General features: G+C 39.9%; 1 protein-coding gene across 1 annotated transcript in view; it reads right to left on the bottom strand.

Annotated features, from left to right (window-relative positions):
• Positions 1–26615, bottom strand: part of LOC137273201 (ankyrin repeat domain-containing protein 50-like) — a 54539-nt gene extending 27924 nt beyond the window's left edge. Inside the window, exons 1-3 of the mRNA XM_067805702.1 lie at positions 26306–26615; positions 24942–25121; positions 22529–22558 (exon numbers count right to left, since the gene is read on the bottom strand). Coding sequence (XP_067661803.1) covers positions 22529–22558; positions 24942–25121; positions 26306–26615 — 520 coding nt within the window. The remainder of the gene's footprint in view (positions 1–22528; positions 22559–24941; positions 25122–26305) is intronic.
• Between the last annotated feature and the right edge of the window lie 790 nt (positions 26616–27405).

Here is a 27405-nt window from a genome sequence, read left to right as displayed (position 1 = left end):
GGAGTGCTGCTTTAGCAGCAAGGTCAGCCAATGTGTTACCAGAAATGCCTACATGGCTGGGTAACCAACAGAAGACGATGTCGTATTGACCAGTAGCAAGATCATTATACAATTCAATAATTTCTATTAAAAGTGGATGTTTGCAAGAAATATTTTTAATAGCCTGAAGGCAAGAAAGAGAATCAGAATAGATTATATATTGTTTACGTTTAGGGTGTCTTTGAATATATTTTAGAGCTGTTAATATGGCGTTAGCTTCTGCTGTAAAAATAGAACTATTATCTGGTAATCTAGAAGATATTGTTCTGGATCCAATGACAGTGGCACAAGCCACTGCGCCACTGTCCTTGGACCCATCTGTAAATAAGGGTTTGTAATTGCTATATTTATGTTTTAATTGATGATATTCTTGTTTATATTGTAAGTCATTTGTTTCTGATTTTTTAAATGATGTTAATGTTAGGTCAACGTGTGGCCTAACCACCTGCCAAGGAGGAGAAGAAAGAAGACGGGAAGGCAATATACTTTCCAGCTCAATGCCGGCAGAAGAAATAAATGGTTTAATTCTGTGCCCAAGAGGTGGAACAAGAGAAGACTTTTTGTTATACAAATCCTCATAAAGGGGATTGAACACACAGTTATAGGCAGGGTTTGATTCATTAGAATATAATTTAGTAATATATTGTAAAGACAATTTTATACGACGTTGAGTAAGAGATGGTTCATCGGTCTCAACGAAGAGACTGAAGTTCTGAAAGATCCCAGACAAAGTCTTAGACCTTGATGGTGGACAGAATCAAGAAGTTTAAGGTTGCTTTTGCAGGCTCCACCATATACGATGGAGTCATAATCGAGTTTCGAACGTACGAGTGATCGACACGGGTGTAAGAGGGTTGCTTGATCCCCTCCCCACTTTGAGTTGGAAACCACTTTCAACAAGTCAAGAGCCTTCAAGCATTTAGTTTTAAGGGACTTGATATGAGGCGGAAACGTTAAATGGGAGTCAAAGATTAGGCCCAAGAACTTGGCCTCCTTTACAACTTTAATGGGAGTGCCATCTAGAGATAGTTCAGGGTCCTTATGTGGTTTATATTTTCTGCAAAAATGTATACAACTAGTTTTGGATTTAGAAAATTTAAAACCGTTTTCAAGACACCACTTATTTATTTTCTTTAAACAAAGCTGCATTTGCCGTTCAATAGTATGCATATTTTTACCACGACAAGAAATATTAAAATCGTCCACAAATAACGATCCATCAATTGAATCGTTTAAAACTTTTGATAAACTATTTATCTTTATGCTAAAAAGTGTGACAGACAAAATACTGCCTTGTGGAACACCCTGATCCTGATTGTAATGATCAGACAGGGTAGAACCCACTCGAACTTGAAACTGTCTGTTATTTAAAAAGTTGGCTATAAATTGAGGCAAACGCAAGCCGAAGACATGTAAGTCTTTCAAAATACCATGTTTCCAGGTTGTGTCATATGCTTTTTCGAGATCAAAAAAGATAGACACAGCATATTGTTTATTAATTAGTGCATTTTTAACAAATGATTCTAAACGCACTAAGTGATCGACAGTACTTCTGCTTTTACGGAAACCACACTGTATATCAGTTATAAGGTTATTTGTTTCCAAGTACCAAACAAGTCGATTATTCATCATTCGTTCCATGGTCTTGCAAACACAGCTAGTTAACGAAACCGGCCGATAAGTGGATGGATCCGTATGATCACGTCCAGGTTTACGTATTGGTACTACTATGGCGTCACGCCATGATGAAGGAAAGTTACCAGAAGTCCAAATATCATCAAAAATATTTAGGAGAGTTTCCAGACAGGACTCTGGTAAATGTTTCAGGAGTTGATAATGTATGTTATCAGCTCCTGTAGCAGTGTCATGAGCTTGATCTAGAGCAGTATGGAGTTCATGAATAGAAAACGTTTCATTATAATCTTCCCCATTATCAGAATTGAAATTAATAGTTTTCTTTTCTTCTTGATTTTGATATTGCTGGAATTTTGGTGCATAATTAGAAGAGGAAGAGTGTTTAGCAAGGGTTTCACATAGTTTATTAGCAATATCTGATTTATCAGTAAGCAATTGATCTCCATGTTTAAGATGATGGACAGTAGATTTAGTACCTTTACCTTTGATTTTCTGGACATGGGTTTTCCCGAAATTTATTTTGGACACATAATTTTGCCAAGATTGGCGTTTGTTTTTGTTTAAAAGTACGCATTGCTTTAGCATTTAAAATTTTAAATTTATTTAAATTATGCATCATAGGATGGCGACGGAAATAATGTTCTGACGTTTTCCTTGCACTCATCGTTGAACCATGGTATTCTTATGTGTGGAGCTGCAGAGGAATTTGGTATACACTCATCAGCTATGGAATTCATTTCCTCAGAAAAAGATTTAATAGCATCAGGAACGTCAATAAAACGTTCGGGTTTAAGTTTTTCAGCACACAGTGTTTCATATAAAGCCCAGTTAGCCTTTTTAAAATTCCGCCTTGATGATGGAGGAACATCGGATGGAGTTACAGCTTTGAATACAGTAGGAAAATGGTCACTTCCATACTTACCTGTTCTCCTTTTTCGTCACCAACTGCTCCAAAATCTCTTAAAGCAGGTTATTGTAACGTCAATGTGGACACGTACATTCCAAACCCTTTGCGGTGTTTTAAATGTCAAAAGTTCGGTCATGGCGTCAGTACTTGCACATTGTCTGTTGTATGTGCTCACTGTGGCGAAAAGACACATACAACAGAAGATTGTGACAGTAATGTTAAAAAATGTACAAACTGTGCGGGTGACCACTCCTCCTACTTTAAAAGTTGTCCTGTTTGGAAACATCAAATGGAGATAAATAGAATAAAATTCACTCAAAACGTTAGTTTTGCGGAAGCTAAAAAGCTAGTTCAAAGCTCAGAACATAAGGAAAGCTATGCTTCTATCACCAGAACATCGTCAGAAACAGTAACCGCCAAAACAACAACGTCATCTGTATGCTGTCAGACAAACCTGACCTGGGTAAAAACGGAATCTCCTCTCATATTCTCACCTGCAATATCGACCCAAACAACAGAATCAGTTCCTAGTACATCTCAAAGCCAATGTGAAACATCCTCTGATCTTAACGCATCATCTCAGCCTACAAAGTCTAAACAACTCTCTAAGGGCAAAGGTACAAAGCCAGATTCTTTGAAAAAACTTAGTGGTAGAGCACCCAAAGGGTCAGACAAAAAAATCAATTTATACAACAAATATGGATCCCTTGAGGACATGGACGTGACTGAAAACGTCCGCTCCAGGGCACACAGCTTGTCGCCCGCAAAAAAGGTACGGGGAAGATCCCCAATAAATCCCCCCAAACGATAGATTATCGTAATCCTATTATACAATTGAACTGTACGGGACTAAGGAATAATTTCCATGAATTAGTGAGTGAGTGAGTGAGTTAATGTTTAACGTCACATCGGCAATATTGCAGCCATATCGTGACGAGAACCAATAATAATATACCTAATAGAGAATGGTAAAAAACCTGTCAACGAAGGACAGTAAGACAACTAGACTATCACAGACAGACATGTAAAACTAGTAATTAATCTAAAAAAGTTAACTCTAGAGGACGACACAATATAAAAACAGGCTATAGACCACCAACAACTGAAGGAAGATCACCATACCAGGGTCCATGGGGACTTACAGTACCTTTGCTACCTGCATGGACCCTAGCTGGATTTACACCATCCTTTCAGCCGTTGGCGATTGTGCGAAAGTTTAGCCAAATTTTTAAAAGAACAAATATACTTCGTTTAAAATCGGGTAAGCAAAAATTAAACTGAGAAAAGTTTTGGGACTTACGTACCCTCTCAGGAGGACAATAATTTTACGATACTTTAACCCCCTTCGAGGATACAGCCACTAACAATACCAGTTGCTGATTTATACTACCGATAATTAAAATACATCTATCTACAACACAGTAATCAAAATTCAATCATGAAATCAATTTCTTTTAAAAAGCCAATAATTAAATGGACACTAACAGTGGTAAAAAGATCCTTAACGGTTTTGACATTGAAGTATTACCCCTTGTGATGGAGAATTCAACACAGTCAAGCAAGATGTGCTTGACTGTGACTCTCTCATCACAAGGGATACAAAACGGAGGATCCTCACCTGTCAACAGGTATGCATGTGTATATCTCGTATGGCCAATACGACATCGTCGCATGATTACCTCCTCAAATCTGGACTGACAACCCAAGTAGGTATAACCAATGTAGGGTTTTATTTCATGTAGTTTATTTATACCCACTTGGGTGTCCCACTTCTTTTGCATCAGATCACGGATAAAAGATCTGATGCTAGCTTTATAATCTGAATATGGAATAAGAAGTGGTGTCACAGATTTGTTGAGTGCTGCCTTGGCAGCAAGATCAGCCATTGTGTTACCACAAATGCCTGCATGACCGGGTAACCAACAAAAGACGATATCGCATTGGCCAGTAGCAAGATCATTATACAATTCAATAATTTCTATTAAAAGTGGATGTTTACATGATAAGTTTTTAATAGCCTGAAGACAAGAAAGAGAGTCTGAGAAGATTATGTATTGTTTCCGTTTGGGATGTCTTTGAATGTATTTAAGAGCTGTTAATATGGCGTTAGCTTCCGCTGTGAAAATAGAACTGTTATCCGGTAATCTAGAAGATATTGTTCTGGATCCGATGACAGTGGCACAAGCTACTGCGCCACCATCCTTGGACCCATCTGTAAATAAGGATTTAAAATTGTCATATTTCTGTTTTACTTGATTATATTCTTGTTTATATTCTAATTCATTAGTTTCGGATTTTTTTAATGATGTTAATGTTAGGTCAACTTGTGGCCTAACCAACTGCCAAGGAGGAGAAGAAAGAAGACGGGAAGGAGATATACTTTCCAGCTCGATGCCGGCAGAAGAAATAAATGGTTTAATTCTGTGCCCCAGAGGAGGGACAAGAGAAGATTTCTTATTGTACAAATCCTCATAAAGAGGACCAAAAACGCAGTTATATGCAGGGTTAGACTGACTAGAATAGAGTTTTGTGACATATTGTAACGATAATTTTATGCGGCGCTGGTTTAATGATGGTTCATCAGCCTCTACATAAAGACTGGCAACAGGAGACGTACGGAAAGATCCAAGACACAGTCTCAGACCTTGATGGTGAATTGAGTCAAGTATTTTCAGGTTGCTTTTGCAGGCTCCACCATATACGATGGAGCCATAATCAAGTTTGGAACGGATTAGTGCCCTGTATAATTGAAGGAGAGTTTTCTGATCCCCTCCCCACTTAGTATTCGCAACAACTTTCAACAAGTCTAGGGCCTTCAGGCATTTATTTTTCAAATACTTTATGTGAGGTAAAAAGGTCAAGTGGTGATCAAAAATTACTCCTAGGAATTTAGCTTCCTTTACAACCTTTAAAGGTGTGCCATCTAAAACTAAGTCTGGGTCTCTGTGAGGTTTGTATTTCCTACAGAAGTGGATACAGTTTGTTTTTAACTTTGAAAATTTAAATCCATTTTCTAACGACCATTTATGAATTCTATTTAGACATAATTGTAACTGCCTTTCAATAGTATTCATATTTTTACCACGACATGAAATGTTAAAATCATCCACAAAAAGAGATCCATCAATAGAATCATTTAAAACCTTAGAGAGACTATCAATTTTAATGCTGAACAATGTGACAGATAAAATACTGCCTTGCGGGACACCCTGATCCTGATAATAATGATCAGACAGGGTAGATCCCACTCGGACTTGAAATTGCCTGTCAGTTAAAAACTCGGATATGAACTTAGGCAAATGGCCTCGTAATCCAAAATCATGCAAATCTTTTAAAATGCCATATTTCCATGTAGTGTCGTATGCCTTTTCAAGGTCAAAAAAGATGGACACTGCATGTTGATTATTGATAATTGCATTTTTCACAAATGACTCTAATCGAACTAAATGGTCAACGGTACTGCGATTTTTCCGAAATCCACATTGAATGTTAGATATTAAATTATTAGATTCCAAGTACCATGTTAGTCTGTTATTGACCATGCGTTCCATGGTTTTGCAAACGCAGCTTGTTAAGGATATAGGTCTGTAATTCGAAGGGTTAGTATGATCCCGACCCGGTTTTGGTATGGGAACAACAATTGCTTCACGCCATGATGGTGGAAAGTGTCCAGATGTCCAGATTTCATCAAATATGAATAGAAGAGTTTCCAAACATGGCTGGGGTAAGTGTTTCAGGAGCTGATAATGGATGTTATCAGAACCTGTAGCAGTATCATGAGCTTGCCCCAGGGCAGCATGGAGCTCATGAACAGAAAATAATTCGTTGTAATCTTCTCCATTATCCGAATTGAAATTAATAGGTTTCTTTTCCTGTTGTCTTTGATATTTTTGAAATTGGGGTACATAATTTGAAGAGGAAGAATGTTTAGCCAAAGTTTCACCAAGTTTGTTAGCAATGTCTGATTTATCAGTCAATATTTTGTCATCGTCTTTAAGATGGTGAATGCTAGATTTAGAACCCTTTCCTTTGATTTTCTGGATCATGTTCCATACCTTATTCATTGGCGTACGTGAATTGATTCTAGATACATAATTTTGCCAAGACTGGCGTTTATGTTGTTTAAAGGTACGTCGCGCTTTAGCATTTAAGATTTTAAATTTGTTGAAATTATGGACCATAGGATGGTGACGAAAATAATTCTCCGCCCTTTTCCTTGCCTTCCTAGCTTGTTTGCAGTCGTTGTTGAACCATGGTTTACGGATGTGGGGAACCACAGAGGACTTCGGAATACACTCATCGGCTATAGTGGTTAGTGCGTCGGAAAAGCACTTGATAGGATCAGGAACACCATTAACAAGTTCAGGTAGAAGTTTTTCTCTACATAGCGTTTCGTATAAAGACCAGTTTGCTTTTGTAAAATTCCATCGTGATGATGGAGGAACATCAGTAGGGTTTACAGGTTGTAGAATGGTAGGGAAATGATCACTACCACAGAGGTCATCATGAACTGACCATTCAAATTCATTAAGCAGAGTGGGGTCTGTAAGTGACAAATCAAGTGAAGAGTATGTGCCAGTACCAGGATGTAAATATGTTTTAGAAGTATCATTCAAAATACACAAATCATTGGCGGACAAAAAGTCTTCCAAAATCTTTCCCCTACTGCTGGTATGCGTACTTCCCCAAAGGGGATTATGTGCGTTGAGATCGCCCATTATAATACAAGGCTTTGGGAGCTGGTCATAGAGTGTTTGAAGTTCATTTTGCTGAAGAGAATAAGATGGAGGAATGTAAAGAGAGCATAATGTGATAACAATGTGCATAGTGATACGAACAGCCACAGCTTGAAGAGGTGTTTTGAGAGAAACAGGACTGTGAATTATGCCTTGTTTGACCAATATTGAACTACCCCCGGTGGCCTTAGCCTTCGTAGGTGAAAGGAAATGATACGAATCATATTGTCTGATTTTCAACTGATCTGCACTTTTTAAATATGTTTCCTGTAAACAAAATGCCGATGGTTTCAGATCTTGTGATAACAATTGCAAATCATTGAAATTGTTCCAAAGTCCTCTGCAGTTCCACTGGATTACTGGTTGATAACCGTACATGGTGGTTTAACTGGTGAACGAGATGATCGCTTACTCCCATGAGTAGAGACTGGAGGGCTGACCTCCATGTCCAAAGGTTCAAATCGGTTTTGAACCGAAGCAGGGCCTGAGGGAGAAGAATGCACTTCCAAGTTTTGTATGGCCCTAGCCTTTCTTCTCATTTGTTTCTTTTCTGTCTTCGACAATTGTAAGGGAGTTTCTCTTGTAACATTGTCTGATTCTGAGTGTTGTGTCAGTTGGACATCTGTTTGTGTTTCGGTTACTGATGTGTCTGCTTCAGAAGAAACTTGTTCCAGAATGATCTGATCATCATTCACCCAACTGATCGACGTTTGGCATTGAGTAGAAACTCTGGAAGGTTTGACAACAGGTAGAGGAGGAGAGGAAACTACAGCTGAGTAAGTAATAGACGAAGTCTGAGATGAAACAGAAACTAACCGTTTTGCTTCGTGATAAGAAACATTGTTTGTATGTTTAATTTTCAGTATTTTGGATTCTCGTTCAAAGACAGGGCAAGATTTAGATGAGGCTGCATGCTCCCCGCCACAGTTGACACAACTGTATGATTCATTTGTGCATTCAGAACTTTCATGAGTGCCACCGCAACGGTAGCAAACAGAACTCTTTGCCTGACAAGACTTCGCACCATGCCCAAACCTTTGACATTTGTAACATCTGAGTGGATTAGGCACGTATACGTCCACTGCAATGTTGAAGTAGCCAGCTTTAATAGACTTTGGAATGGTCGGACAGTTAAATGTAAACAGGTAGGTATTTGTTTGTATTATATTGTTGTCTTGCTTTTTGGTAAAACGCTTCACAGCTGTAACACCTTGGGTTCTGAGTTCAGCTACAATTTCCTCCTCACTCATAAACGAAAGACATTTCGCCCGATCTCGAACGATTCCTCTACTTGAGTTCAATGTTCTGTGCACTGAGACGACAACCTGTGTATTAACAAACTGCTTAAGACCGAGCAGATTGACAGATTGTTGCCTCCGAGCACATTCAACTAACAATGAACCATTTCGAAGGCAGGTGACATTTTTCACTTCTCCGCAGGCACCTTCAATACCCTTGGAGATAGCAAATGGGTTGAGTTTCAGTGGGGTACCGTCAGCAGAAGCAACAACGATAAACCTAGGCCAAGAATCAGATTTTTCAGTCGATATTTCATCATCAGAATCAACATGTCGACGTTTGTTAGCTTTTGCAGAACCAGAGTGAATGTGGAGTGACATGATGGGATAAATACATTCGACAACTCTGCTCCCCACCCGCCATCGAGTGTCAACAAGGACGACATTACAGTGGAAACCAGCCTGTAACACCAGGGCTACAGAGGTGTTATACTCCAGTAAATAAAGACATGAATAGCCATGATATCTAAAAGAACATATGCCAGGCTGGTTCGGCCCATGACACATTTCTCAAGAAACATAGAATTCAGGGGTCAATATCACCAGATTGGCCCATGAGCCACCGCCTTCTGGCATAGGACTCTAGGCAATTGTTATTTACAATAGAATACCCTCAATATTCAGTGTCAAAATATAATGTAAGGAATATATATTGTCAACATGAACATGTCCATGCCCAGGGCATAGCGTGACCAGCCGATTGATAGAACCGGGCCAGTTCTACCACCCGTCTAGGTGAAGTCAGGGCCAAAGTGGTGTGTTAGGCAACAGGAACACGGTTCCAGGCCCCTATTGCCCTCAACCACCAGGATCCCTTCCTCCACCGACACGGGACGCAACCCACGGCAAACAGGTTGCCCAATTTAGTCGCCTCTTACGACAAGCAATGGGGTGCTGTGGACACATTCTGTCCCGGGTCCACACGGGAATTTCCATGAATTACAGCTTTTAATCCAAGATTTAGCACCCTCAGGGTTTTGTCTGCAGGAGACATATTTGAAAGAGACAGATGTTCTTAACCTACGTTCTTTCAGTGCATACCATTGTTTTTCGCCTAAGGGTGACAGGGCCACTGGAGGGTCTTCCATTCTAGTTAAACAGAACGTTATCCATAGCCCAGTTACACTTACTACTAATCTTCAGGCTGTTGCAGTGCGACTAACTTTGCACGTTCCGTTTACATTATGTTCTCTGTATGTTTCTCCATCTTCAACGTTTCACAAACTCGATCTTCAAGCTCTATATGATCAAATCCCAAAGCCCTGCATTATTATGGGAGATTTAAATGGACACAACCCACTCTGGGGTAGTGCAACAATAAATGCTAAAGGTAAAGAGCTGGAGGAATTTTGTTCAGATAATGATTTATGTATTTATAATGATGGCTCCAATACATATTTACATCCTGGTAGAGGAACGTATTCTGCTCTCGACTTGTCAGTCACAAGTTCAGAACTACTAAATGAATTCGAATGGTCAGTCCACGATGACCTCTGTGGAAGTGACCATTTTCCTACTATTATAAAATCTGTAACTCCATCTGATGCTCCTCCATCATCAAGGCGGAATTTTAAAAGGCTAACTGGGCTTTATATGAAACACTGTGTGCTGAAAACCTTAAACCTGAACTTTTTATTGACGTTCCAGATGCTATTAAATGCTTTTCTGATGAACTGAACTCCATAGCTGATGAATGTATACCAAAGTCCTCTGCAGTTCCACATATACGGAAACCATGGTTCAGTGATGAATGCAAACAAGCTAGGAAGGCAAGGAAAAAAGCAGAACATTATTTCCGTCGCCATCCTATGGTTCATAATTTAAATAAATTTAAAATTTTAAAGGCTAAAGCACGGCGTACTTTTAAACAGAACAAACGACAATCTTGGCAAAATTATGTATCCAAAATTAATTCTCGGACACCCATGTCCAAGGTATGGAACATGGTCCAGAAAATTAAGGGTAAAGGTACTAAATCTAGTGTCCATCATCTTAAACATGGAAACCAATTGCTTACTGATAAATCTGATATTGCTAATAAACTGGGTGAAACCCTCGCTAGACACTCTTCCTCTTCTAATTATGTACCTAAATTCCAAATGTATCAAAGACAACAAGAAAAAAGAAGTATTAATTTCAACTCAGATAATGGGGAAGAGTATAATGAAACATTTTCTATTCATGAACTCCATACTGCTCTTGATCAAGCTCATGACACTGCTACAGGAGCTGATAACATACATTATCAACTACTGAAGCACTTACCAGAATCCTGTTTAGAGACGCTGTTATCAAGTTTTCATGATATTTGGACTCCTGGGAAATTTCCTTTTTCATGGCGTGATGCTATAGTAGTACCAATACGTAAACCTGGACGTGATCATACGGATCCGTCCAATTATCGACCTATTTCACCAACTAACTGTGTTTGCAAGACCATGGAACGCATGATAAATAATCGACGTATTTGGTACTTGGAAACAAATAACCTTATCACAGATATACAATGTGGTTTCCGTAAAAGCAGAGTGAGTGAGTGAGTTAGTATTTAACGTCACATCGGCAATGTCTCAGCCATATTGTGACGAGAACATTTAATACTGAAATGAAATACATGTATTGTATAAAAACCTGGCGAAGGACAGTAAAACAACTAGAATATCACAAATGAGATTAAAACTGGTGTCGAAAGTTTAAAACTAATATCACTATTCGGACAATACAGTATAAAATCAGGCTATAGGTTGCCAGCAACTGAAGGTAGATCACCATACTAGGGACCATGGGGACTTACAGTGCCTTTGCTACCTGCATGGTGCCTAGTCGGATTTAAATCATCCCCTCAGCTGTTAGCAATTTAGACATATCTAGCCAAAAATTAAAAATACAGATATACTACGACTAAGAACAGTGGAACGATTAAATTTACTGTGAATGTTTTTTGGACTTACGTACCCTCTCAGGAGGACAATAATTTTACAATACTTCAACCCCCTTTGAGGGTACAGCCACCAACACTTCAAGTTACAAATCCAAACTTCCAATAATTAAAATACATCTATTTACACAACATAATTTCAAAATTCAACCAAAAAATCAATTTCCTTTAAAAAATCAATAATTAAATGAGACCTAACGCTGGTAAAAGATCCTTAATTGTTTTAACTGTAAAATACTTATCCCTTGTGATGGAGAATTCAACACAGTCAAGCAGGATATGCTTGACTGTAACTCTCTCATCACAAGGGATACAAAATGGAGGATCCTCACCTTTTAAAAGGTATGAATGAGTATATCTAGTATGGCCAATACGACATCGTCTTAAAATAACCTCTTCAAATCTGGACTGACAACCCAAGTAGGTGTAACCAATATACGGTTTTATTTCATGTAATTTATTGATACCTACTTGGGTGTCCCACTTCTTCTGCATCAGACCACGGATATAAGATCTAATGGTGGCTTTGTAATCACTGTAAGGAATAAGAAGTGGTGTCACAGATTTGTTGAGTGCTGCCTTGGCAGCAAGATCAGACATTGTGTTACCAGAAATGCCTACGTGGCTTGGTAACCAACAGAAGACGATGTCGTATTGGTCAGTAGCAAGATTATTATATAATTCAATTATTTCAATTAAAAGTGGATGTTTACCTGATACATTTTTAATAGCTTGAAGGCAAGAAAGAGAATCAGAATAGATTATATATTGTTTACGTTTAGGGTGTCTTTGAATATATTTTAGAGCTGTTAATATGGCGTTAGCTTCTGCTGTAAAAATAGAACTATTATCTGGTAACCTAGAAGATATTGTTCTGGATCCAGTGACAGTGGCACAAGCTACTGCGCCACCGTCCTTGGACCCATCTGTAAATAAGGATTTATAATTGCTATATTTATCTTTCAATTGATTATATTCTTGTTTATACTGTAATTCATTCGTTTCTGATTTTTTAAGTGATGTTAATGTTAGGTCAACATCTGGCCTAACCAACTGCCAAGGAGGAGAAGAAAGAAGACGGGAAGGAGCTATATGGTTCAGCTCAATGCTGGAAGCAGCAAGAAATGGCTTAATTCTGAGCCCAAGAGGCTGAACAAGGGAAGACTTTTTGTTGTACAAATCCTCATAGAGAGGATTAAAAACACAATTAAATGCGGGGTTAGACTCATTAGAAGCTAATTTTGTAATGTATTGTAAAGATAGTTTGATACGACGTAAGTTGAGAGAAGGTTCATCAGCTTCGACGTATAGACTGTCGATAGGAGAGGTTCTAAAAGAACCAAGACAAAGTCTTAGGCCTTGGTGGTGAACAGGATCAAGTAGTTTTAGGTTGCTTTGACAAGCGCCACCATATACGATGGAGCCGTAATCAAGTTTAGATCGGATCAGTGATCTATATAAGTGAAGAAGGGTAGATTGATCCCCTCCCCATTTTGAATTTGAAACAACCTTAAATAAATCGAGTGCCTTCAGGCATTTGGCTTTAAGGGATTTAATATGCGGCAAAAAGGTCAAATGTCAGTCGAAAATAAGTCCCAGGAACTTGGCCTCCTTGACGACTTTGATGGGAGTACCACTGAGAAATAACTCTGGTTCTTTATGGGGTTTGTATTTACGACAGAAGTGTATACAATTGGTTTTTGATTTAAAACCGTTTTCAAGACACCATTTATCAATTTTGTTTAAACACAGCTGCAGTTGCCGTTCAATAGTATGCATATTCTTACCGCGGCAAGAAATATTAAAATCATCCACAAATAAATATCCATCGATTAAATCGTTTAAAACTTTAGATAAACTGTTGATCTTGACGCTTAAAAGAGTGACTGACAAAATACTGCCTTGTGGAACACCCTGATCCTGATTATAATGATCAGACAGGGTAGAACCCACGCGGACTTGAAATTGCCTGTTATTTAAAAATTTAGCAATGACTTCAGGCAAACGACCTCGCAAACCGAAATCATGTAAATCTCCCAGTATGCCATATTTCCAGGTTGTGTCATATGCCCTCTCAAGATCAAAAAAGATAGACACAGCATGTTGTTTATTAATGAGTGCGTTTTGCACAAATGATTCCAGTCGCACTAAGTGATCGACAGTACTTCTGTTTTTTCGGAAACCACATTGTATGTCTGCGATAAGGTTATTTGTTTCCAAGTACCAAACAAGTCGATTATTTATCATGCGTTCCATGGTCTTGCAAACACAGCTTGTTAGTGAAATAGGCCGATAATTGGATGGATCCGTATGATCACGTCCAGGTTTAGGTATTGGTACTACTATGGCGTCACACCATGACGGAGGAAAGTTACCCGATGTCCAAATCTCATCAAAAATATTTAGAAGAGTTTCTAGGCAGGATTCTGGTAAGTGCTTCAGGAGTTGATAATGTATGTTATCAGCTCCTGTAGCAGTGTCATGAGCTTGATCAAGAGCAGTATGGAGTTCATGAATAGAAAAAGTTTCATTATAATCTTCCCCATTATCTGAGTTGAAATTAATAGTTTTCTTTTCTTGTTGTTTTTGATAATGCTGGAATCTAGGTAAATAATTAGAAGAGGAAGAGTGTCTAGCGAGGGTTTCGCCGAGTTTAATTGCGATATCTGATTTATCCGTAAGTAACTGATCTCCATGTTTAAGATGATGGACAGTAGATTTAGTACCTTTTTGGACCATGTTCCATACCTTGGACATGGGTGTCCGAGAATTAATTTTGGATACATAATTTTGCCAAGATTGACGTTTGTTTTGTTTAAAAGTACGTCGTGCTTTAGCATTTAAAATTTTAAATTTATTTAAATTATGCACCATAGGATGGCGACGGAAATAATGTTCTGCTTTTTTCCTTGCCTTCCTAGCTTGTTTGCAATCATCGTTGAACCATGGTTTTCTTATGTGTGGAACTACAGAGGAATTTGGTATACACTCATCAGCTATGGAATTCAGTTCATCAGAAAAGCATTTTATAGCATCGGGGACGTCAATAAAACGTTCAGGTTTAAGTTTTTCAGCACACAGTGTTTCATATAAAGCCCAGTTAGCCTTTTTAAAATTTCTTCTTGATGACGGAGGAACATCGAATGGAGTTAAAGCTTTTAACATAGTAGGAAAATGGTCACTTCCACAGAGGTCATCGTGGACGGACCATTCGAATTCATTTAGTAGTTCGGAAGTTGTCAGAGACAAGTCAAGAGCAGAATAGGTCCCTGTACCAGGATGTAAATATGTGCTGGAACCATCATTATAAATACACAAATCATTGTCAGAACAAAAGTCCTCCAACAATTTCCCTTTAGTGTTAGTAGTTACACTACCCCAGAGTGGGTTGTGCCCATTTAAATCTCCCATTATAATACAGGGCTTCGGGAGCTGATCATATAGAGCTTGAAGATCAGTTTTAGCAAACGTCGAAGAGGGAGAAATATAAAGAGAGCATAGCGTAAACGCTACATGTAACGTAATTCTCACTGCAACAGCCTGCATATTAGTATTAAGTGAAACAGGGCTTTGAATAATGTTTTGTTTGGCTAGAATGGATGATCCGCCAGTGGCCCGATCACCCGGAGGTGCAAAACAATGATATGTGTTAAACTGACGAAAATTAAATGTATGTTTGTTTTAAATATGTCTCTTGGAGACATATCGCTGAAGGTGTAAAATCTTGGACTAATAGCTGTAATTCATGTAAATTAGTCCTCAATCCTCTGCAGTTCCACTGTACAATATTATTGGAATAAACTATCTTTTAGGGGGATTTATTGGGGATCTACCCCGCACTCTTTTGGAGGGCGACAAGCTATGTGCCCTAGAATGGACATTTTCAGAAACGTCCATTTCTTCAAGAGACCCATATTTATTGTACAATTGAATTTTATTTTGTGATTCTTTAGGAGCTCTGCCACTTTGTTGTTTTGAAGCATCAGGCTTTGGCTTCGGTTTACTTTTCACCGTTTGTTGACTCTCAGCTGTAGATTGAGACTTTGAGTGTGACTGAGATGCTGGTTTATGATCAGACGAAGTCTTTGAGGTATTAGGAAGTGATTCCTCAGTCTGTGATGATATAGCAGTGCACAAATGTTGTGGAGAGTCGCAATTGACCCAAGTCAAGGTAGTTTGACAGCCTGTGGTTGACGTTGTTTTAGAACTAGACCCCAATGATGTTTTTGCTACTGTAGCATAACTTTCTGAAAGTTCAGATCTCTTTACCAGTTTTTTGGCCTCAGAAAAGGAGATATTTTGTGTAAATTTTATTTTATTGATCTCCATTTGCTCTTTCCAAATAGGACACTGTTTAGAAAAGGACGAATGGTCGCCTGAGCAATTGGTGCATTTTTTATAATCACTGTCACAATCTTCTGTTGTGTGTGTCTTCTCACCACAGTGAGCACACACAACAGACAATGTGCAAGTATTCACATCGTATCCATATTTCTGGCATTTAAAACACCTGAGCGGGTTGGGGATGTACGTATCAACTGGAATGTTACAGTAGCCTGCCTTCACTGATTTGGGTGCATTTGGAGATGAAAAAGTAAACAGGTACGTATTCGTTTTGATGGTTTCGTTGTTTCTCCGCGTTGAAAAGCGCTTGACATAGAGCACACCTTGATCCTTCATTTCAGATCCTATATCAAGTTCCGACATATCATCAAACAATCGATCACGATCTCTCACAATACCTTTACTTGTATTCAAGGTCTTGTGAGCAGAGACCGTGACCGGAATGCCCACGAAAGATTTGATGTTCATGAGGTTCGTTGCTTGTTGTTTTTTCCCGCATTCAACTAGCAGGGCACCCGAACGCAAGCGTCTAATGTTTTTCACCTCCCCTGCAATACCCTGAATACCCTTGGACACAGCAAAGGGGTTCAGTTTTAACGATGTCTTGTCAGGTGTCTCAATCACAATGAATCGTGGCCAATATTCAATCGATGCAGATGGTCTCAGGTCAGTATCAACAGGGTCAATATCAAGTGGACGTTTTGTTTTTCTAAGTGGTATTTCGTAGGCCATGGTTAAGGTAATATGGTTCATCATCCGAGCTCCCCACCCACCACGGAGTATCACAAGGACAATGCTAAAGCAAGCGGGCCTCCAGCTTGCAGCACCAAGGATACCCGGATGATATACTCCAGCAGAAGAATTAAAAGATTAATAATTCTACCAGATTGGCCCATGAGCCATCGCCTTCTGGCATAGGACTCTAGGCAAAATACAGAGCAACATATTTCAAATTCAAAAATGTTTTAGATTATAAAGCCAAGTCCAAATTTACAACAATTCCAAATGGTGTATGTGCATTGATAAATATAATAATACCCCATGCACAGGGCTTGGCATGATCAGCCGATTGGTCGAACCGGGCCCATTCGACCACCCGTCTAGGCGAAGTAAGGGCCAAAGTGGTGTATTGAGCAACAGGAACACGGTTGCAAGCTCCTATTGCCCTCAACCACCAGGATCCCTTCCTCCGCCGACACAGGGCCGCAACCCACGGCAAACGGGTTGGTGGACCAAATATCCCCCCGGGTCCACTACGGGGGTGTCGGCGAGCTCTTGGCGTTACCCAGCACCCACCACGAGGAGGTGGCTCGCCACGGGTGCCCCGTGAAAGCAGAAGTACTGTCGATCACTTAGTGCCTTTGGAATCATTACTGAAAAATGCGTCGATTAATAAACAACACGCTGTGTCTATTTTTTATGCTCTTGAGAAGGCATATGACACAACCTGGAAATATGGTATTTTAAGAGATTTACATGATTTCGAGATGCGAGGTCGTTTGCTTAAATTCACAGCCAACTTTTTAAATAATAGACAATTTCAAGTCCGCGTGGGTTCTACCCTGTCTGATCATTACAATCAGGATGTTCTACAAAGCAATATTTTGTCTCTCACTCTTTTTGGCATCAAGATGAACAGTTTATCAAAAGTTTTAAACGATTTAATAGATTGATCGTCATGAATGATTTTAATATTTCCTGTCGTGGTAAAAATATGCATACTGTTGAACGGCAACTACAGTTGTGTTTAAATGAAATAGATAAATGGTATTTTGAAAACGGCTTCAAATTTTCTAAATCAAAAACCAACTGTATACATTTTTGCCGTAAATATAAACCTCATAAAGACCCAGAACTATTCCTAAGTGGCACCCCTATCAAAGTGGTCGAGGAGGCTAAGTTCTTGGGACTTATTTTTGATTCACATTTGGTCATTTTTGCCCCATATTAAATCCCTAAAAGCCAAATGCTTGAAGGCACTCGATTTATCAAAGGTTGTTTCTAATTCAAAGTGGGGAGGGGATCAGACTACCCTCCTTCATTTATATCGATCACTCGTCCGCTCAAAACTTGATTATGGCTCCACTGTATATGGTGGAGCCTGCAAAAGCAACCTGAAACTATTACATTCTGTCCATCACCAAGGTCTAAGACTTTGTCTTGGTTCCTTCAGAACTTCACCTATTGACAGTCTTTACGTTGAGGCTGATGAACTATCTCTTGAGCAGCGCCGTATAAAGTTAGCTTTACAGTACATTACTAAATTATACTCTAATGAATCTAACCCTCCATTTAACTGTGTTTTAAATCCAGTTTATGAGGATTTATACAACAAAAGGTCTTCTCTTGTCCCGCCTCTTCGACATAGAATTAACCTCTTTCTTTGTGCTGCCAGCATTGAACTGGAAATTATAGCTCCGTCCCGTCTTCTTTCTTCTCTTCCTTGGCAGTTGGTCAGGCCCCAAGTGGACCTAACATTAACTACATTTAAAAAATCAGAAACGAATGAATTACAGTTGTTACGGTTAAGAATTTACCGTGACAACAATTTAAGAAATCCTCTTGTAAACCAGCAAAACAGAACAAAGACAAGTTGTTTACGTTCAAATTCTATTATTATTGTGCAATGAGAGCAATGTATACAAAGTCACAAGTCAATATAACAATGCTGATTATAAATACAATTCAAGAGATACAAAATCTAAGTCACTGGTCACAAAATACAATATAGCGAACTCACGACAGTCGTGGTGTGAGAGAGAATCAACAATGGCAGAATGTCAACAAAGCGATCGGTGGGACAGCAGATAATGTAGATTCAGGCGTTGACAGGATTTCAAGCGTGTTGGCAGTATATCCAGCAAATATGAATGAATGTCAGTGTGAGTTTCGCCCTTCACACGTCAACAAGCCTTTATATATGTATACAGTCATTTCCAGGAAGTTCGGGCACAAACAAACATCGTCAACACTGTAGAATGCCCTCGAATAAGTCTCCCAGAAATAGACACATAGAAAACTAGGAGCAGATAAATTCCGGAAAATCAGAATGCCAAAAGTGTTGACCAGCTATTAAAACAACATGTGACCCATCATATTTAATATTCAAAGCACTAAAAGTTGTGAACCAGTAATAAGTATTACTTAATCAATAACAAAAATATACAGAAAATACATACTCGTGACACTCTACCCCTTGAGGAAAGGAAAGTTTTGCCGAAACTTTCTGTTACAATCATAGCATTAATAACATAGTATCATGACATGTAATAATATGAGCAATATGAAAAACGTCTTGCAGAAATACTATGACAAAATGCAGATACATACATACAGCATCATCAAGTCATCAAACATTTATACCCTCGAAAGTGCATCAGCACAAACATTGCCTTTGCCTTTTAATGTGTTTGATCACAAGATTGAACCCTTGCAAGGTCAAACTCCACCTCAAGTCTCTGATTTCTGTTCTTCATTTTGTGAAGAAAAGTCAAGGGATTGTGATCAGTAAAAACTTCAATTGGCAAAGTGGTGGTACCAAAGTACACTTCAAAGTGCTGCAAAGCTAATAAAAGACCTAATGTCTCTTTCTATATGGTAGAATAATTTCTTTGATGCTTGTCAAATTTCTTTGAAAAATAACAAACTGGATGTTCAATCCCTGAATCATCCTCTTGAATAAGGACAGCACCTGCACCAACATCACTTGCATCAATTTGCAATTTGAATGCTTTCTCAAAATTTGGTGCCAGCAATACTTCGAGAAGAAGAGTATGGCTTTGACGTTTTCAAATGCAGTCTCACAACTGCTATCCCACTGAAATTTTACCTTTTCCCCCATAAGGTTAGTAAGTGAAAATACAACATCTGAGAAGTTTTGACAAAACTTTCTGTAATAGCCAGCCATACCCAAGAATCTCATGAGTTCTGTCTTAGATTGAGGTACTGGAAAATGTATAATTGCCTCAACTTTAGTATGAAGTGGTTGTACCTGGCCGTGCCCTAAAAAATTCCACTTGTGCCGAGATTCACAGTTAACTTAGCCTCAGACAGTCTTTCGAAGAAAGCACGAGTCCTTTTCAGATGGTCATCCCACTCCATGTCATAATCGATGACATCATCCATGTACGCCTCGACACAATCAAGGCCTGACGTGACGTGTTGACGAGTCTCTGGAACGTCGCTGGATCGTTCTTCAGACGAAACGGCATCACCTTGTGCTGATACAGTCCATCTGGTGTAGCGAATGCCGATATTTCTTCGTACAGTCTGTAAATGGAATCTGCTAGAAGCCCTTCAGTAAGTCAAACTTAATTATATACTTGGCCTGACCAATGCGATCAATGCAATCGTCCACTCTAGGAATAGGATACGAGTCAGTTCGTGAGAGTGCATTGACAGCTTTCATGTCAGCACAGCAGCGCCAACCACCTCCACTCTTCGGCACAAGAACACATGGTGAACTCCATGGACTGTCACTGGGTTCAATAATGTCATTGTCCAGCATGTATTTTACCTCCTTCCGTAGAATTTCTCGCTTCACTGGATTCATCTGATAAGGGTGTTGTTTTACAGGCACAGCATCACCTACATCTATATCATGACTAACATCAGTTCGACCAGGCACATCAGGGAATAAGTCAGAGAACTCCTAAATCAAATCTGACATCTGAACTTTCTGTTCAGGGGATAAATGTGATAGTTTGTCATCAAGGTGAGCTAACACATCAGAATTTCTCAACTTTGGTGAAACATTATCACTAAGATCATCAAACTTCACATTGCAACATCATCAATGTTGTCAACATTTTCACAATTGTCTTTAGTGCAATCAGTAACTGGGAGAGTGTGGCAATACAATTGACATGTTTGGTTTCTAACCTGTCATGATATTTCTTAATCATGCTGACATGACACAATCTCTTTTGTTTACGACGACCAGGCGTCAAGACGACATAGTCTGTGTCACTAACCTTTTTGTCAACAACATGTGGACCTTGATATCTTGCTCACAGCGGCTGACCAGGTATGAGAAGCAAAACTAACACTTTCTCACCACAAGCGAAATTTCTCTTTTTGGACTTTTTGTCATAGTGTTTTCTGGTGAAACGTTTCTTCTAGCCAACTCACTTGCCTTTAATAGTCTGTCCCTAAATGTAGACACATAGTCTAAGAGATTGATCTCAGGTCTGTCATTGAGCCATTGTTCTTTCAAGTGTTTTAACAAATACAAGTTCAAAGGGGCTAAACCCTAAACTTTCCTGAACTGACTCTCTGACAGCAAACAAAAACAAATGCACACCCTTATCCCAATCTTTCTGTGTCTCAAAACAAAAGTCTTGATATGGTACATAGCTTGTTGAAACACCTTAGACATAAAATTTGAGCCCTGATCAGACTGAATAACATCTGGTAAACCAACTAAGGTAAAAAACTTGATCAAATCTTTGACAATCACAGGAGCAACAATCCTACGAAGCGGAATTGCTTCAGGAAATCTGGTAGAAGCACACATGATTGTGAGCAAATACTGATTACCAGACTTAGTCTTCGGTAGTGGACCAACACAATCAATAATACCTCTACTGAAAGGTTCCTCAGAAGCCGGTATAGGTTTCAAGGGAGCTGTAGGAATTTTCTGATTTGGTTTTCCAACAATTTGGAATGCATGACAGGTCTTACAAAATTCAGCCACATCTTGTCTCAGGCTGGGCCAAAAAATATGGGCCAAAATTTTCTCATAAGTTTTGTTTAAACCCAAATGACCTGCCATAGGACTTTCATGTGCCAATGAAAGTACATGTTTTCGAAATACTTTCGGTACCACAATTTGATGGTACAATTTCCATTCATCCTCCGCAGGAACATCTGGCGACCTATATTTCCTCATCAAAACACCATCCTTGTAGTCATAACAAACTGGAACCTTGCTTACCTCCTCAAAATAAACAGCCTTACTAGCCAACGTCTGCACTTCAACATCCTCACCCTATGCACTAATAAGCTGCTCTCTGGAAAGAACATGTTCACCACCTGACAAACTTTCTGACAAGAAGTCCTGAGGAGCTACTACTCTTTGAAGATAAGTCATCTGTCTCCACCTTACACAAAGAATGATCCATAAAAGTACCTGACAAGTCATAAATGGTATCATTCTGCAACAAAGTCTTGGAAGAAATGCCTTTCGAGATTGAATGAGTCACTGCACAAGAGGGAAAAATACCCGGAAATTCATCCTCCAACTTTTCAGTACTAACTGAACTCTCCGGTAAAACAGTGACAATTGGATCAGTGCCATGTTTAGCCCCCATAAGATCATTACCGATAAAAAAATCGACACCCGGAACTAGGAAAGAGTCAAGGACACCAACTTTCACCTCACCTGAAATCAGATCTGAGGTCAAATTCACAAAATGGAGAGGAGCAAAAGAATTGCCACCTATACCCTGAAGCAAAACATCTGAGTTAGCTGAAGACTCATCACAAAAAGGCAAAATATCCTTCAAAATCAGAGATTGAAGCGCTCCAGTATCCCTCAAAATAATGTGGGGTAGAATTATCTCCCATAAGTGACACAGAACCCTTATACACAAAGGGCAAAAACTCCGAACTACAGAATCTGGACACTTACTCTCACAGACAAAAGTCTCCTCAGAACCACCTGGAAAGAAAGGCTGAGGTGCGAAGGACACAAAAGCATTTGGGGAAACTGTAGCCTGATTTTTAAACTGGAGTTTGTAACATGCAGACACCAAATGACCTGGCTTCTTACAATACGCACAAACAGGATCAGAACCACTGGTAGTCTTAGGCTTAGACTGAAAAGTATGTGACTGCTTGCCACTAGAATTTGAACCTGTTCCAACACCACTGTAACCTGCATGTCCTGAAGTCTTAACCGGGGAGAAGCCCTTTTGGCCAGAAGACTTTGTATTACCCGGAGACCTAAAAGAACTCAAACAATAATCGTCTGCCAACATTGCTGCCTTATCTAAGTCATCAACCTTTTGTTCATCCAAATAAGTCTCAAGGTCAGCATGAACACTCTGCTTGAAATCTTCCATCAACACAGTCTCAAACCATCAAAATCTGTGACCTCCTTAGACCTACACCACCTATGAAACAATGTTTCCTTTTTTCTTGCAAACTCTACAAAAGTCTCATTGTCCCTTTTGTGAGCATTTCTCAATTTCTGACGATAATCCTCAGGTACTAACTCATACGCTTTCAAAAGCGTACTCTTCCCAAGATCATAATCTGAGCTTTGCTCAGAATACACTGTCATTGGATCCAGAACAATATCTTCTAGATTACCAGATAATAGTTCTATTTTTACAGCAGAAGCTAACGTGATACTAACGGCTCATAAATACATACAAAGACACCCTAAACATAAACAGTACATAATCTATACGGACTCTCTTTCTTGCCTTCAGTCTATTAAAAATATTTCTTGCAGATATCCACATTTAATTGAAATTATTGAATTGTACAAAAATCTTGCTACTGGCAACTTTAATTGAAATTGTGATATTCTAGTTGTTTTACTGTCCTTCCTTGACAGGTTTTTATAATGTACATATGATCTTTTCATTGTTGAATATCTCATCACGATATGGCTGAGATATTTCCGATGTGACGTTAAATATTAGCTCACTCACTCTAAAACTTTCCCCTTAGTATTCGTCTGAGCACCACCCCAAAGGTGGTTGTGTCCGTCTAAATCACCCATAATAATGCAGGGCTTGGGGAGTAGCTCATAGAGATCTTGAAGTTCACACTATTGTATACAAGAAGATGGTGGAAGGTATACTGAACACAATGTAAAAGCAATGTGCAAAGTTACACGGAGTACTACAGCTTGGAGCTTGAAGAGTATTTAGATGGACAAGACTATGGATGATACCATGTTTTAGTAAGATAGTTGAACCCTCCAGTCACTTTAGGTCCAGGAGGGGAAATGACGTTACAGGACATATAGCCTGTTACGTCAAAGTTATCAGTGTTATTGTAGTATGTCCCTTGTAAACAGATGGCCGATGGTTGAAAATGTTGAATTAAGAGTTGTAAATCATTTAAATTATTCCTAAGACTTGTATAATTCCACAGTATTACTGGACTGGTGGTCATTTAAGGCGCAATTATGGGAGACCGCTCACGATCTTTTTTCTTTGGAGAATGACTCCGGGAGTGGGTGTTTTGAAGACGGGACACGTCCATGTCCTCTATCACTCCAAACTTAGTAGTATTTTTCTGTGCTTTAGGAACACGTTAGGCGTTTTCTTCTTCGAATAATTAACATTGGCATTAGTGTTCTTATGAGCTGGTTGAATCTGGACAGGTGGAGGCAGTAAAGTTAGAGCAGAGGAGTCAGTCCAAGTATAGTCAGTCTGACAACCGACGGAATTCCATGAATTGGCTCTAGAATCTGTGTTAGAAGTTAGAGTAGACGTGGAAACAGCAGCAGCATATGATGGCCGTGGTGATTCGTGGGCAAAAACAAGTTTCTTCGCATCAAGGAAAGATGTGTTACATTCATGTTTGATGCGTAAAATTTAGATTGTACCTTCCAAGTTGGACAGTCTTTGGATGAAAAAGGATGATTGCCAGAAGAGTTTACACAAGAAGGAGATTTGTCACATAGTGTGCTATTGTCACATTTCCCACCACATCTATGTCAGGTTGCTGGGTTTCGGCACGATTTTGAGCCATGTCCATATTTTTGACAAGAGTAACATATAAGGGGATTTGGTATAAAAGCATCTACCCTTAAATTGCAATACCCAGCTTTGAGTGAGTCCGCGCTTGTTGAGACACCCAAGGTAAACAAATATGTATTTGTCTTCGTGACTTCTTGATGTGAATCGCTTTACTCCCTGTGAGTGAAGTTCTGAAACGATGTCACACTCATTCATGTCTGATAGGCATCGTCCTACGTCGCACAATGCTTTTACTGTTTAAGGTTCTACGAGGTGAAATCTCAACAGGAACATTTGCCAGTGATTTGGTAGAGAGTAAAATTTGAGACTGGATCTGTTTCTTACATTCTATCAGTAGAAGTCCAGATCGCAGCTTTTTAACCTCCTCTACGTCTCCAGCTAAGCCTTCAATACCCTTAGCAATGGCAAACGGATTTAACTTGAGAGGACTACCATCGGGAGACGACATAACAAGAAGTCGTGCCCAGTGATCAAGATTTTTATGAAGAGTCATTACGTCATCATCTGAAGAGCACGAATCATCAGATTCGTGTGAACGTGGTTTTTTTTTGTTTTTTTTTGTTTTGTTTTTTTTTGTTTTTTGTTATTATTTTTTTATGCTTTTGTTTTGTTTTGTTTTGTTTTTTGTGTGTTTTGTTTGTTTGGGTTTTTTTTGTAGGGGTGCCAAGGTTATCCACGGAATGTCTACGTGGACGATGCCTCATGTCTGTGGACCTCCAACAGACGACACCTAGGATACCAGAAGGGTATACTCAAGCAGAAGTGTATCTTGAAAAAGATATCTCCTATCAGATTGGTCCATGAACCATCGCCTTCTGGCATAAGACTCTAGGCAATCTAAGTATACGACATGTTTAGAATATACAATGTCAAAATGGTCGAAATTGTTGTAAACCTTTCTCAGTAATCAAATATAACGTTCATGCACAGGACATGGCATGACCAGCCGATTGATAGAATCGGGCCGATTCTATCACCCCTCTAGGTGAAGTAAGGGCCGAAGTGGTGTGTTAGGCAACTGGAACACATACCAGGGTCTACTTGCCCTCAACCACCAGACTATCGTCCTCCACCGACACGGGACGCAACCCACGGCAAACAGGTTGCCCAGTTCGGTCGCTCCTTGGTCCGGTCTCATTGATGACGTTAGGCGTCTGATGACTGATGATTCGTGTGAACGTGGTTTTTTTTTTGTTTTTTTTTGTTTTGGTTTTTTTTGTTTTTTGTTATTATTTTTTTATGCTTTTGGTTTTTTTTGTTTTGTTTTTTGTGTGTTTTGTTTGTTTGGTTTTTTTTTGTAGGGGTGCCAAGGTTATCCACGGAATGTCTACGTGGACGATGCCTCATGTCTGTGGACCTCCAACAGACGACACCTAGGATACCAGAAGGGTATACTCAAGCAGAAGTGTATCTTGAAAAAGATATCTCCTACCAGATTGGTCCATGAACCATCGCCTTCTGGCATAAGACTCTAGGCAATCTAAGTATACGACATGTTTAGAATATACAATGTCAAAATGGTCGAAATTGTTGTAAACCTTTCTCAGTAATCAAATATAACGTTCATGCACAGGACATGGCATGACCAGCCGATTGATAGAATCGGGCCGATTCTATCACCCCTCTAGGTGAAGTAAGGGCCGAAGTGGTGTGTTAGGCAACTGGAACACATACCAGGGTCTACTTGCCCTCAACCACCAGACTATCGTCCTCCACCGACACGGGACGCAACCCACGGCAAACAGGTTGCCCAGTTCCGTCACTCCTTGGTCCGGTCTCATTGATGACGTTAGGCGTCTGATGACGGGTGGTGGGATTCTCTGCCACTCTCAGGGCACGTTCCACCTCATCTCTCGTCTCTGGAGGATGTTGACGGTTCCTTAACCGTCTACTCAGATGGTCCCACAGATGCTCTATGGGGTTTATGTCGGGTGAACAGGCAGGCCGAGGGAGAACATCAACATTGTGGCGGTTGAGGAAGTCCTGTGGCACTGTCATGTTGAAACACTATGCTGTGGCTGTTTCAGCAAGAATGGAAGTACAGCTGGGCGCAGAACTTGCTGTCTGCACTGAACAGTACTCAGGTTCCCTTGCACAAAGACCAGGTCAGTCTTCTGTTCTCCACAGATCCCTCCCCAGACATAACACTAGACACTGGTGCTAAACGTTCACCTCCTCGGCGATAAATTCGTTGTCTGCCGTTGTTCTGCAACAACTGGAAACGACTCTCGCCAGAAAACAGTAGTCGGCGCCTTTCTCGCCCTCGCCAGATTCGAACTTGCCTCGCCCATTGTAACCTTAGGCGTCGATGTTGTGCTGTCAGCAACATTCCTCTGAAGGGACGGTAGCCTCTGATTCCTGCAGCAGAAAGTCGTCGGAGTACGGTGCGTTGACTGCTGCCATGTCCTAGCGCTGTTGCAGCCGTCGCCGTCCAATTCGACGATCATCCTGGGGTGTTGTGACAGGTGTTCCTCCCGTTCTGGGTCTGTCTGCAGTCCTTCCTGTGTGTCGGTAACGTTGCAGCAGCCTGGATACAGTTAACGGCATGCACCCTTACCTTCGTGAAATCTGGACGTGTGTTGCCCCCATCTGGTGCATACCAATCGCCCTCTCTCGCTCATCTCGTGTCAGTCTGGGCATATGGATTGTGTGCTTTTGTCATCTGTGTGTTCAACCCATGGTTTCACCTTATTTATACGCCAATTCGGCGCGTGCATCTCCCTCTGCAGCCTTTGCACGTGTTTTACCATTTGCTAGTGCAGCGGGGGCACCACCGGTGATGATGTGT

This window comes from Haliotis asinina, chromosome 1, assembly GCF_037392515.1.
Source record: "Haliotis asinina isolate JCU_RB_2024 chromosome 1, JCU_Hal_asi_v2, whole genome shotgun sequence".
NCBI lineage: Eukaryota > Metazoa > Mollusca > Gastropoda > Lepetellida > Haliotidae > Haliotis > Haliotis asinina.
Note: the sequence above shows the minus strand (reverse complement) of the source record. Positions and strands in the feature narration are given on the sequence as shown.